The following is a 13,995-nucleotide window of genomic DNA, read 5'->3' as shown; positions in this document are numbered from 1 at the left end:
TAAACCATCAGCAGCAACAACATACAGGCTCCGTCAGACATGTAGAGCAAAATGAGCGAGACAAAGCTATGGTTGAAGTGCTGCAGCTGCAGATTTGGATGTGTATGAGAAGGCTAAAAAGTGTTCTGCCATTCTTCAGAGATACCGTTCACTTGTGAAACAAGGCATGAGTGAAAAAAATGTGCTAACACTATCTTTGCCTTCTGAAACCGGTCAGGATGCATCTGACCGCCAAAGCAATGTTGGTGGCAACAGACAAAAAGACATGTTTGGGATGAGATTTTGTCCTATATGGCAAAAAGGAGCAGAAAAAATGCAGAGCTTATTTTAACAGCGCTCACTCGTGCGTCGGGAGTTTCTTGGAATGATAGGGGTGAGCCAATATAAAGGCGACACTGGCGACCCGAGTGTTGAAACAAATGGTTTGCACAAGAAGCGGTCACTGAGTGATCAAAGCTTATTTACCACACATAAAAAATCAAGGCAGAGTAGAAGCGGGTGGATCGATTTTTAATGAATTTTAAAATTATGTTTGTTTTTCTTATTCTTGAAAAAAAGATCATTTAGCCTCGCATTTGTTTCCCTTTTTATATACTACTACTTATGTGTTTTTTTTCTTATTTATGTCTATATTGTTTTGTTAAACAGATGACAGTTTTCCCCTTTTTACTACTTTTTGAACTCTATGCTGATGTTTAAAGATTTTATTATTACTAAATAATGTTTTTAGCAATTAGGTGAAAATAAATATCAGATGAAACGATATTCTCTTCTGTTATCTTTTATTATTTGTTACTTGAATCAGTATCTGCACTGCACACAATCAAAGTTATTTTCAAAACATGCAGAAACAGGTCTTATTTTGTTAACAAAATGACAAACCATTGCATCGTTACAAACAAGGTTATCACTGTACATATTAATTAGTCTTGAATAAGACGCTCCTTTTTGGACATGATATAGAAAAAACACACAGTGTTGTCCGCAGGTTACCGAAAAGTCATTCTGAACCTGTCTCCCAGAATACAATATCCGAGCGGTGTTTTATAAAAGAAAAAGTTTTATCTCGGGTGAAAACCTATCAGGTGAGTTACCGAAGCTGTCAAAAAAGTGCCCTTGCTTGTCTTTTGTGATATTGAACGCCAACCAGTGCTTCCCAGGTAAGTCTGATGGATCTGTATTCACAATGCCCATGCATGGATATCTGATGGGCTTTGTTGGCAGCTGGTCACATGCTAAGACGCCTAGAAGATGAGCCCTGTTACTAATCCTTTTAACAATGCTGGTTAGTTCTATTGTATTCATTTTGAATCTTTAGTAGTCGTCCAGCAGCACTTGTCTCATATTAGATATTTGGATGACTGAATCAAATACAGAGTAACACACCAGGTTCATTGTTCGGGGTAGCGGATTTCTGAAACGGGTTTCCAGCCTCACGCTCCCTGTTTTAACTAACGATACATTCCCTGAATGTCCTTCATCAGCTTCCAGATTGAAACAGAATAATGTGCAGCCAAAGTCCTCACGTGTTATGGCCAATGGTCTATCCTTTAAATGTCTTCCAGTGGTTTGGATCAGCTGATAAAATTCTCTGGTGTAGTGTTTTCTCTGAAAATTTGGCTGGAATTGTTTGGCCGGATACGACTGTCCATCAGCATATAAACACATGAATTCTATATCACAGTTTTAAAATTAAATGGATTACGTGTAAAAGAACCAGGATAAGCTTCGTTATCCACGAAGGCGATGATGACAAATTTAGGCAACCTGCCCATAAATAAGTTGTCATTAGTTGATATTCTTGCCCCAGCAGGTGTGGAGGTCTTTAAAGAAACTCTGTCTACAGCATATTTTGCATTTGCATGATGCAGCGCCTTGCCGTGTGCCAGCCTGACACTTGGTGAGACACTGATTCTTTTCACAAATAAGCTGGCAGAGACGATTTTAACTTGATACACGGTGTTAGCTCCAGTCCATCCATTCGCTTCTGCTTATCCTTTTCAGGGTCGTGGGGAGCGCTGGAGCCTATCCCAGCTGTCATAGGGCAAAAGGCGGGGTACGCCCCGGACAGGTCGCCAGTCTGTCGCAGGGCCAACACACAGGGACAGACAACCATTCACACTCACATTCACACCTAGTGGCAATTCGGATTATCCAATTAACCTATCCCCACAAGCTGCATGTCTTTTGATGGTGGGAGGAAGCTGGAGTACCCGGAGAGAACCCACGCAAACACGGGGAGAACATGCAAACTCAACACAGAAAGACCCCGGCCTGATGGTGGAATTGAACTCAGGACCTTCTTGCTGTGCAGCAACAGTGCTAACCACCGTGCCATTAGCTCCAGTCATGAGAGCAAATTCGTCTTTAGAGCGCACAAATTTCAGCGACAGATCGATTCCATTAAGTAATAATTTTTCTTGAAAAAACAGGTCTGCGTGTACTGGAGCAATCAATTCAACAATACTGCTATTCGCTGTATAAGTACCTCTGGTCACCAGACCCTGGCTCTCCCCTTCTATACATGTATCATTCATGTGCGAGGCTGTGTCTGTACAGAATAAAGCGCTGCTGAACTGTGTGTCTAAAGTCTCCTTATTATAATTGATAAGACATTCTATTATGCCTCTGTATGGATACGTGTTGGATGATTGGATCATCAAGCGATCCCCCAAATTTACATCTACCTGACTAAATAAGGTGCAACCTGGATAATTAACAAGTCCCACGTTTGCATCCCTGCCTAAGTTTGTGCCGTCAGCATCTGTGATTCTTACTCGTGTGTAGATATAGGAATCGTTTAGATCCAGGTAATCCTCTCCGGACAATGAGATTTAAACTCGATTGGACCTCCGTCTGTGATTGCAGAAACTGGTGGAATTTCAATAAAGGTCGTTTTCTCTATGGACGTTTGTGTGTATGGGACAGTAAAAAGATCGAGCTCTGTTTTTAGACATTCTCTGATTGGTTGTGTAACAGAGCCATTTAGAAGATGTCACATGCTGTAGTTTTTGAACGACTGGTTCTGGGTCTTTTCACTCCGCGTGGTTGTCTCCGTTTGGTGGCTTTCCTGGCAGGTTTTGTCGTTTTACGCTTTGTAGGCGGCGGTGTATCACGCATGCATGCAGTGGGAGGGGTCTTAGAAGGTTTGGGTGTATACACATACAAGCCGTTGCCATCCTGCTTAGTAGATGTTGGCTTGGTTATGTTGGATATCACATCAGACACTATGCCTGATGCTGCTGTTTTTAGGTGGGGTTTGACTATGCTGACTCCTTTTTTAAACAACGGTACAGCAATTCTAAACAGGCTGCGGAACAAACCTCCCAGACCTGCGCCACATTGCGTGCTGGTCCCAATATAACCATTCAATTCGCCACCAGCCTGATTTAAATAATATCTTACAGATTTTGCTTCATCTGTGTTGTAGACAGACATCCTTATTTTTTAAAAATGGTGTCTTATGGGTCGGAAGTGGAGCTTGACAAACACCTTCCCGTATAAAAAGGGTATGTGTTGATTTTGGTCGTCTTTCAAATCAATTTCTTTGTCATGGATTAAGGATTTCGAAACCGGTGTGTAGTGTGGGCTGTCAAATTGAAGAATGGCTCCCCGACGGTCATCGTCTGTTATATTTATTGCTCTTAATAGCCGCGCATGGGCGTCACCCACAAGCTGGTAATCAACGATATCTACATAAATAAAAATGTTCTATTTTCCGCCGTATACGTCTGCAGGATCTGGTGTGTATGTGTTTTTATAATGAAGTACAAACGGGTCTTCTGATTTGAATCCTAAGATTCCTGCCAGTCTCCCTCTAAATGTGAGAACTGTGCCCCTAGGGCCCATAACACTAACATAGTTACTAACTTCACTGTATTGTGTTTTAATGTCGGTGTTATGTTTTAATGTTTTATTATCTGCGCCACAGATGCATAATGCCCCACAGACAGCTCAATCACGGTTATGGACAATGCTCCATCTTTGACTGGATCATAAATTTCCACTCACGAATCTGATTGTGGAAAAGACAACCATAGTCTTGGGTATTGAAATTCTATAACACCGACCTCATACGGTTCATTTAAAACAATAGGTTTTGCTAGCTTTGTTCTAAAATTAGATTTCTTATTGCCTGGATAAACATGTGCTGAAGCATTCGAGAAGAGGCTCACATAAAAGCCTGCGTTGTTGTTGTTCGTTTTATCCATTCCTTCCTTCCTTCCTCAGTCTTTGTCTAGTGCAGAATGAAAGTATGCAGAGCTGCGGCGTCTCTGTTAATCACACTTCAACGATGTCTTTTTCAGGGATCCATGAATTCAAATGAGAAGGCCAACCGAGCCATTTGACCAGCGCTAACTTTTTTCGGTCCTCTTTTTTTCTGCCAAGTATTTTCTCTATTTTAAACCTTTTGTTTTTGTCAGTAGTCACCTGCTGTATCTCAGGTTCATAAAATACACCTTTCACTGCAGCTCCTGTGAGATCCTCTAGTTTGTATACGGGAGGGTCTCTTCCTAAACGCTCCTTTATGGTAAAGTACTCGTCTGTGTAGGTCTGATGGTAACCCTTTCAGAATATGCCTCGTAGTTTAGATATTCTCTCTGTATCGCCCACATTAAATTTAAAAGTCACCGGTTTTTGGGGTTTCATTTTGTACAGGGTGTTAAAGACTGCTTTCTCATTATCTTTGCACACCTCGGTGGGGTCATTTTGATAGAGCTGTGATAAGACATGTTATAGGACTGTACAAGATCTTGGATCACATTAACATATCTTGGCGAGTTAACTGATGTTAAGTATTTCCACATTTTCCCCTTTAAGGTGCGGTTAAAACGCTCTACCACACATGATTTCATTTCACTAAAGGTTGAAAAATGTGTGATGTTATGCTGCTCCGTTAGTTTTTTAAAATGTTTATTATAAAATTCCTTCCCTAAATCTGTTTGGAGTTTTTCAGGCACACGGCCCTCTCCCAGAATATCACCAAAAGCCTCAGCAACAGCCTGTCCTGTCTTGGTTTCAAGGCACCTAACCCATGCATACTTAGAAAACACATCTATGCATGTCAATAAGTACCTAACATTATCATTATCCGCAGAATATTCACGCATGTCAACCAAATCAGCTTGAAACTGTTTGTCAATCCCGTTAACCAAAACTCTATTTCTGTATCCTTGCATTTCTGTATCCTCTATCCTTGCAGGTTTATGAAGAGTATATGTGTCATCTCCTTTTAAAAACGCTCCACGTCAGGTAATGACGGCTTTAAGCCTGTTGCCTCACTGACAGCGATACGGAGCTTCTTTACACTTCCTAAACCCCCTGGGTGTGCAGGGTTGTGATATATTTTTCTCAGCGTGTTTTCCATAATCACTTTGACCAAACACAAACACAAATGACCAGAAAAAAGTGTTAGCATACGTTTTTATTTCATTTTCTGTGTAGTGCACAGTAAGGTTTTTATAACAGATGTGCATTAAATCTTGTGTCTCCCAGACCAGTAGTTTCCAATCAGCGCTGATTTAACTCCGCGGGTGTGATGATTGGTATTTAGCAGGTATCCGACATTCTCATCAGTGGTGCAAACAATGTGCGGCACTGATCTCAGTTCACACAGAAGACGCTCTGCAGTGCTGATGATTTGTGCTTTAGCCTCACTGACACTGTATGAGCAAACAAACAGACGGATGGCCGGGATGAATCGGGGCGTCCGGAGCTTTTCCATCACCTCATCATAGTAGGTCTCGAAGAAAAACACAGGCAGCTCAAACAGGCAACTGTGTTGTAACTGGCTGGGGTGACCGGATTGGCATCCATAACATATCTCCTGCACATACTCATTCAGTGCTGTCGACAGCAGGTGGAAGGTTGCGAGTTTAATGTTGAGTTCCGTTTCCTCAGACGGGTGTGATCCTGCAGAGTCCTGTGAGCATTCTGGAGAGGGGGGCGGAGTCGGTGGGGTCTGGATTAGCAGTGCTGGAGGGGGAGACTCTGAGCGGTCCACACATTGCATTTTTTAAAAATATCGGGTATAATGCCAACGTCTCTCACACAGAGACAACCTACCATTTGTTTTTTTCATTTTTCAGTCCTCAGGGTTTTTGATGAATTTTGGCCTGAACATGGCAGAAGGTAAACCAATCTTCGGGCCATGTGCGAGCTGATCATATACAAGACGCTTCCTAATATTCTCATAAGAAGAGTTGACCTTGTCTCTCTTGATAGTCTTATCGACCTCATTAAACACCCGCTGCAGTGCTCTCCAGTCTGACCACTGAATGAAAAACAAACCCTTAAACCATGATAAACGTTCTTCAAGGGTGAGGGGGTATGGGTTCAACCTCCAGCTTTCAAGGCCCCAGAGTGAAACCTCTGTAACGTTGAGGTTTCACCCGGTGCAATTGTGGCTCTTGTAACCATAAATGGTAAGCTGCTCTTTTGTCACACACTACATACACAATAGATGTGTTTTAGTGCAAATTGTACATTGCTACATTGTTTTGAATTACCCTCGGCCCGCAGTATATGTGGGCACCTGTCAAAGGTCATTTGGATTTACCAGACCGCTTTGAAAACAACATGAAATCTTCACAACATGAAATAAATGAATGTCTTTGTTGAGCCATGACTGGATTTATCCTAATCCTTCCTAAAGGCCGTTATAACCTTGCACTGCCAGTGGTGAGCTGCACCAGCTGTGGCCTAATGTGGTCCCCCTCAGTTAAAGACTTCCAGGGTGGTGGATATTGGCCTGGCACCTTAAATTTCTGCACCCTGTTTTCAATGGATGTCTTTCAGTCTTTCTATGACATTAAGGTCATAAGTAGTTTACTGACAATTATTTAACATTTGAAATGAAAAGATCCGTCAGTCCATTCACATATATACTGTTCAGAGAAGGAATGTAGTTTAGAGCAAAGTGTAGTAGTGTGCAGTGGCTAAACACACTCACCAATTGTTCTAAAATAAACAATTTATCAAAACATTAACAGTCTTTCACACATACATACGGTTTATACACTATTTTAAAAAGAAGGGGTTGAAGACCTGATTGATTACAAAAAGTCTATTAAAATGTTCTGGGTACCCACAGAAATCTTAGTCAGTTATGTCTGAGAGAGAATGTTTATGACAGAAGTAATGCCAAAATCTCAACAAGCCAAAGTTACATACATGCTAAAGAGAAAGATCAAACAGTGCTGAAATTAGGAAGTGGGCAATATAGGGCTTCCCCAGTAAAATAACTGATCTGAAATAATTGAGGCACAAATTAATAAATAACATACTAGTAATCCACAGAAGGGGAGGCCTCTGGGAAAATGTAGAAAATCAATGGGAATTTCTACAATAGCACGAGTTACCAGTCAATACCAGTCCTTGTATTGGTTATGTTGAAGTGATGGGTTTTATAATTCATTTTTGGTCCACTGAAGGGATTGTTTTGTAACCCCAATATTGATATTTTGTAAATAAAAATATGACCTCAATTAAACCTTTAAATTCCCTGCACTTGTCATAGATATCTACATGATGTCCAAAAAATATACATCAAGTCCAAGGTTCGAATGTTGAACGCCATATTGATGTCCAGCTTAAATCATGGTTGGACCTGCAAATTGTTGAAAAAGTTCAAATGCAGTACAGACCTCCAGAATTGGTCATGGACCAACAGAACCAATATAGACACGATCTGTACATCTATCTGACTTTCTTTGTTTAGTTGGTAGCTAACTGAATTGTCTTACTTTTTTTTATAGATGAAAGAAAATGTCCCTGAAACATACAGTATGAAACAATGAGTGTCAGGTTTATATTTATAGTCTACATCACATTTAAGTGGTACCCATATGTCAATTTGTTTGAGCCTAAAACACAGACTACTCCATGACCCGAATTATTGTTTAATCCTTCCCATCAATACCTCTCAGTTCCACATCTCTAACTCATGTAATTCTCCATGCAGCTCTAACAGCAGTGGTCCAAACACAGCAGACTGTGCTGGCAGCAGTGGGAGAAGATGCTGAATTCAGCTGTCAGCTCTTGGACACTAAAGACGTCCTTCAGGTCACATGGCAGAAAATCTCACGTGATGTGGAGACAAATGTTGCCACCTACAGCAAGTACTGTGGTCAGAGAGTGAATGATGGCTTTAACGATAAAGTCAAGTTTAAATACACTGGACTACAGAACTGCTCCGTAGTCATCAGGAATGTGACGGAGCAGGATGAAGGATGCTATCACTGTCTGTTTAACACTTATCCTGAAGGCTCCTTCACTGGTAGAACCTGCTTCCAAGTCTATGGTAAGAACTTTTGCATTAATGTGTTTAAATGTGCTAGAAACTGATTTCCTTTCAACAACATATTCCTTGCAATATCTCCTGATCCTTCACAGAGCTGCATGAACCTGTTGTTGATGTCAGAGAGTCAAACTCTACTGAAGAGTGGGTTGTTTCCTGTTCAGCCACTGGTCGACCTGCTCCCACTGTAACACTCAGTGTCTCACAACAAGACCTCAGCTTCTCACAGTACAACACTGTCAGTGTGTCCAACACCATCGATACATTCACTGTCACCACTACAGCTGTGCTCTCAGGTTCACGTAAACACAGCACACAGGTGGGATGTGCAGCACGAGTGCTCTCTGCTCCTCACAGAGAGGTGATGGAGACGATTCCTTAGGTCCAAAAAACATCTGTTGGTGGTGAGAAACTCTTTCTGTATACCACAGACTAGACTAGAGACGGATGATACTTGGGTAAATTTGACTGGGATCTAATAACAATGACTTCAGTACTTCATGAGTGATGTATTATTGTTGGTCAGCGTCACGTTTTACTGTTTTTTTCACAGATTTTCCCTCAATCACTGTAATAGCTGCAGCAGTGCTGGTGTTGGGGTTTGTCTTTTTCTGTTGCTCCACTATGCTGCTTGAAGAAAAGTTACCTTTTCACTTTCTAGTATGTCGTTTTGTAATGTGTCTTATCTTATTAACATGATAGTGATTTATTGATTCTAACCCTAAATCTATCTAGTAATGTCTGCACATATTTTCAGTACTGATTTTAAAGTGTTTTAATCCTTCTGTCACTCAGGGAACCCAATAAGGATTCAAATACTTCAAAAGTCAACCAATGACATTGATGTGTAAGACTATTTAATAATTATTTATTTTTTATATTTCATTTATTCATTCATTCTTTGCACTGTGATTTAACCCATCTTTGTGTAAAACAGGGGTGTCAAACTCCAGGCCTTGAGAGCCAGCGTCCTGAAGCTTTTAAATGTATCTCTGCTGCAACACACCTGAATAAAATTATTAGGTCATTAGCATGACTCTACCCTACTCAAGTAAATTTAAATAAATGTAAGTACATACCACCAGGTAGCTCCACTCGTACCCAGTGTAACGGGAAGTGAGAGGGTTAGGTTTTGGCGCTTTGAATGTTCAGTTGTGTGATGCAGCGATTAACGTTTGAGTAAAATATTGGGCTCCCTCGTGTCTTCCCTACATTCCTCCACAATGTACGTTTTTGCAAAAATGTACTTCTAGAAGTACTTTTATTGCACGATGTTCATTCACTCATGAGCTGCTGCAACATGAATCAAATGGCTGAACTGCCACCTTGGCGTGCAGTCAAGTTCTACAGTCTGCTAATGATCTAATAATAAGTAATAATATTCCTCACTCACCTTACTAAATGTTTGTGAACACAGCCAGAAACATTTGCATCACAAACACAGACTAGTGTTTATTAGCAGAAGCTTTTGGGTGGTTGCTCTCAAACCTGTGTACAAGTTTAAGCATTAATGGTCCCTTCACTGATTTCCAGGTATCCAATGTCAGGGCTAACAGATGGATTCAGACGCAGGCAGCGTTCTGGCAAGCAAAGGGTTGACAATTTATTAACACAGAAGGGAAACCACAGTGATGTGTATATACAGTGAATGGGGCAGGGCTTCAGGGCTCCAGGGGAAGGAATCCACACTCGCTCCCCACTCGGCCCAAACTCCGCCACTCCTCTTCTTACACACACTCGCTTTTCCACAGCCACTCTCGCTCCAATTTCCACTTATGTTGACACACACAGGGATCACAGGTCAGGGTCCGCCACCAGTTCCGGGGAGATCTAAACACAAAGAGTCCAATTAGATCAATACGCCACACAACACTGAGAGAGTTTGTCTTAGGAGAGCTGAGAGCACGAACATGGGAGGTTCAACGTTCCAGTGCCGAATACTCCGTGCCGCAGCGTTAAATAGGCAAGGGGGACGCCGCCTGATCAGCAACAGGTGTAGAAATCACCGCAGATACGTGGGCCAAGGGTGAGAGCCCACAATGAGCTCCACCCAGGGAAGCAGGAGAGAAAACAAAACAAACCTGTGGCCAACATGAGCGAGCCGGAGAGGCACAGGGACCATGACAGCCAATACCAAGTGCACAAGTTCACCCCAGATGGTTCCTCTTCTCTGTAACTTGGAGGATGTGGAGTAGGCTGTATTTTAATCAAAGACATATCAATCAATCAATAACCATGTCTAAAAACAACACAGGTTGACACAGTAAAAGAAAAAGTAAAAAGTAGAAACAAATACACACAATGAACAAAACAAAAAATAATCCCAAATTTCGTTTTTTTTTCTGAAGGGGTCAAACACTTTTATGCAAGAATGACAGCGAGGTGAAAAACCTTCACCCGCAAGAAAACTCGAGCTGTGACTCATAGTACGAACACACACCTCACAGTAACACACTTTAATTGTTTAATGTGAACTTTTTGCCAAGCTAGCTAATCCTGACCAACACACCAGACACAGAAGATAAAGGAATGATGTTTTACTGTTAGAGACAGAAAGGTTAAAACATTTTGGCAGAGGGCTAAAAGGGGCTAAAATTACCCAAAAAGAAATTCCATTTGACCAAAAACACTTAATTTTTAAAAAATTAAGTATATAGTTATGAATAATGAACAAATAATTAACAAACTGGGGTTCATAAATCGTGTAACACATCCTTATGGTAAGAAATTTTACCTTAATGCGTTACATGTGTTAGAAGTCAATGTATCTTTAACAATATACTCCTTATTTTATATCTCCTGATCCTTCACAGAGCTGCATGAACCTGTTGTTGATGTCAGAGAGTCAAACTCTGCTGAAGAGTGGGTTGTTTCCTGTTCAGCCACTGGTCGACCTGCTCCCACTGTAACACTCAGTGTCTCACAACAAGACCTCAGCTTCTCACAGTACAACACTGTCAGTGTGTCCAACACCAACGCTACATTCACTGTCACCACTACAGCTGTGCTCTCAGGTTCACGTAAACACAGCACACGGGTGGGATGTGCAGCACGAGTGCTCTCTGCTCCTCACAGAGAGGTGATGGAGACGATTCCTGAGGTCCAGCAGACGTCAGATTATCAGTGATGGTGAGAAACTGAGATGCAATAACAATGCATTGTGGTAGTATGCATTTTCTCTTTGATCAATAATTGATGTATTCATTTTGATCAGTGTCACATTTTTCCTGCTTTTTCAAGTTTCCTCCTGGATCATTGTATTAGCTGCAGTATTGGTGATGATGGTCTTTGTCAGTGTTGCTGCTCTGCAGTAGGCTACTCTTTAAAGAAAAAGACCAGATAACTTTCATTTTTGATTTCTTGTCATTTTTTTCTACACCAAAATCTATCCAATAATATCTGCATAACATTTTCTACTTGTGATTTAGTTATTAATTCTTTGCTTCACGATTCAATCGGTCTTTGTCTAGTATTAAATTTTATGTTTCCCATTTAATCCCACTGGCTTTAAAGTCTTTCACCAGATTTTTACAAAGTATTTCCAGTCTTTTGTTGTCTCTGTCCCAAATGTTCTGAAATGTGTTGCATGTATTAAAAGAAGTTGGACTTTACCAAAAAATGTACTATGTACTTATAAACTTACATTTATGAAAGCTGAACAAACATTGATATACTTGACTTTTGTAACAGTGAAAAGGCGATCTGTTTTTATTGATAAATATATATGTTTGCATTACTGTTATTTAGATTGCCATGTTAGAACGTAGCAAACAACATTGTTTGTTCCTCTATGGTTTCTTTATTTTTACAAATCTAAATGTTTTTTGTCAAAAGATTAATCATTTCATATTGAGGTCAGATGGTCAACAGTTTTGATGTTTTTGCAGAGATTTTATTTTTTGCAAAATAGCACAAGTAAACATTAAAAGTAGTTCCTAAATCAAGGCATTTATTATTAAGGCGGCCATTATTATGGCCCTGTGTGGAAAAAGTGATTGCCCCCTAAACCTAATAACTGGTTGGGCCACCCTGAGTAGAAACATCTGCAATAAAGCGTTTGGGATAACTGGCAATGAGTCCTTTACGAGGTGGTGGAAGAATTTCTGCCCACTCATCTTTGCAAAATTGTTGTAATTCAGCCACACTGGAGGGTTTTTGAGTATGAACCACCTTTCCAAGGTCACAGCACCTCAATCAGATTCACGTATGAACTTTGGCTAAGCCATTCCAAAGTCTTTCTTTTGTTTTACTTAAGCTGCTTAGAGGTGGACTTGTTGGTGTGCTTTGGATCAAGTGCACTTCAGCTTGTGGTCGTGAACAGATGGCCAGACATTCTCCTTCAGGATCCCAGAAACTGGATTCTGTTCATCTTGACGTTGCATCTCCAGACTGAGAGATCTCAATTACTTTGTTTCTTATTTGCTTCTGAATTTCCTTGGATTGCGCCATGATGTGTAGTTTTTGAGGATCTTTTGGTCTACTCTACTTTGTCAGACAGGTCCTGTTTAAGTGATTGATTCAGCACAGGTTTGGCAGTAATCGGGCCTGGCTATGACTATGGAAAAATTGTATATTTTCTATTGATAAATGCAAATATTTTATGTCTGTTATGTGCATTGCCGTGTGGAGAATATAAGGAAAAAAATTGTGTGGTTTACATTGTTTCTTCCTCTTAGATTTCTTGATTTTTTTTAAAAAATTGCAATAACTTTATGTTAATTTCAGTGCACTTTCACATTTCTTTAAATTCAAACTACAGTCCTGTGAATAACTAGAAACACTTCTAGCAGCACAAATGTGAGCTAATTGTTTTCTGCTTGACTTTATCAGTCTCTCATATTGTTGTGGAGGAATGTTGGCCCACTCTTCATTACAACGTTGCTTCAGTTCTTTGCGGTTTGTGGGCATTTATTTAAGCACAGCTCTCTGAATGTCCCAGGTTGAGGTCTGGACTTTGCTTTTCAGCTATTCTGCTGTAGATTTGCTGCTGTGTTTGGGATCATTGTTCGACTGCAAGACCTAAACTTTACCTATTAAACAGTTAACTCTGTATTTTACACTTTATGTGAATATTGTTGCAGATTTCAATTATTAATGTTTTTATAACTTTGTTCTTTCTTATATTTAATATTATACAATATTTATACTTCATGTCTCTGTCTTCTTTTGAACACTCCAGCACAGCATCACTATAACTTTGTCCTCACTGACAATAAAGCTGTTTTATATATTTCATTACAAATGTTTCAAGCAATTTGTAGCTGTATCTTAAGATATTTTGTTAATAATATAGTATTTTATATTGTTTTTTCCCCCATATTTGAGAAATATTTAACATGTAAAAGTCTGTTTATGTACAATTTGGTGATATTAGCCCTGATTATTGGAGGAACTTGTACATGAAGCAGATTTCTGAGACTTCAGATTTGAAGGTTGTTGTCATATAATCTAAATGATGGCAGATTAACGTTCCCTACCTCTGTCCTACAACCACAGGACTCCTTTGCATTCGACTGATAGAAATTTCAAGCTCAGTGTTAATGAAGATTTCAAAGGCCTTAGTGCAGGGGTAGGGAACGTCTAAAACCTGCAGGGACACCGGCCCTCGACGCCTGGAGTTCCCTACCGCTGCCTTAGTGTGAAAGGAATGAAGCTGTAGCGCCTCCCAGTGGTTGAAAAGAGGTACACAAGAGGTT

General features: G+C 40.4%; 1 protein-coding gene across 1 annotated transcript; it reads left to right on the top strand.

Annotated features, from left to right (window-relative positions):
• The first annotated feature begins 2,827 nt into the window (after positions 1-2,827).
• On the top strand, positions 2,828-11,795 carry LOC147336616 (OX-2 membrane glycoprotein-like). Its single transcript, XM_086286208.1, has 4 exons — positions 2,828-2,891; positions 7,964-8,302; positions 11,113-11,416; positions 11,541-11,795. Exons 1-4 carry the CDS (start codon positions 2,828-2,830, stop codon positions 11,611-11,613), a joined length of 780 nt encoding a protein of 259 aa, XP_086142334.1. The 3' UTR covers positions 11,614-11,795.
• The last annotated feature ends 2,200 nt before the right edge of the window (positions 11,796-13,995 follow it).

The sequence above is a fragment of the Aulonocara sp. 'chitande type north' Nkhata Bay genome, linkage group LG3 (assembly GCF_057382095.1).
Source record: "Aulonocara sp. 'chitande type north' Nkhata Bay isolate Kocher_YH1m ecotype deep benthic linkage group LG3, A_spYH_male_GT1.1, whole genome shotgun sequence".
Taxonomy (NCBI): domain Eukaryota; kingdom Metazoa; phylum Chordata; class Actinopteri; order Cichliformes; family Cichlidae; genus Aulonocara; species Aulonocara sp. 'chitande type north' Nkhata Bay.
This window is presented reverse-complemented; position numbering and strand designations above follow the sequence as displayed.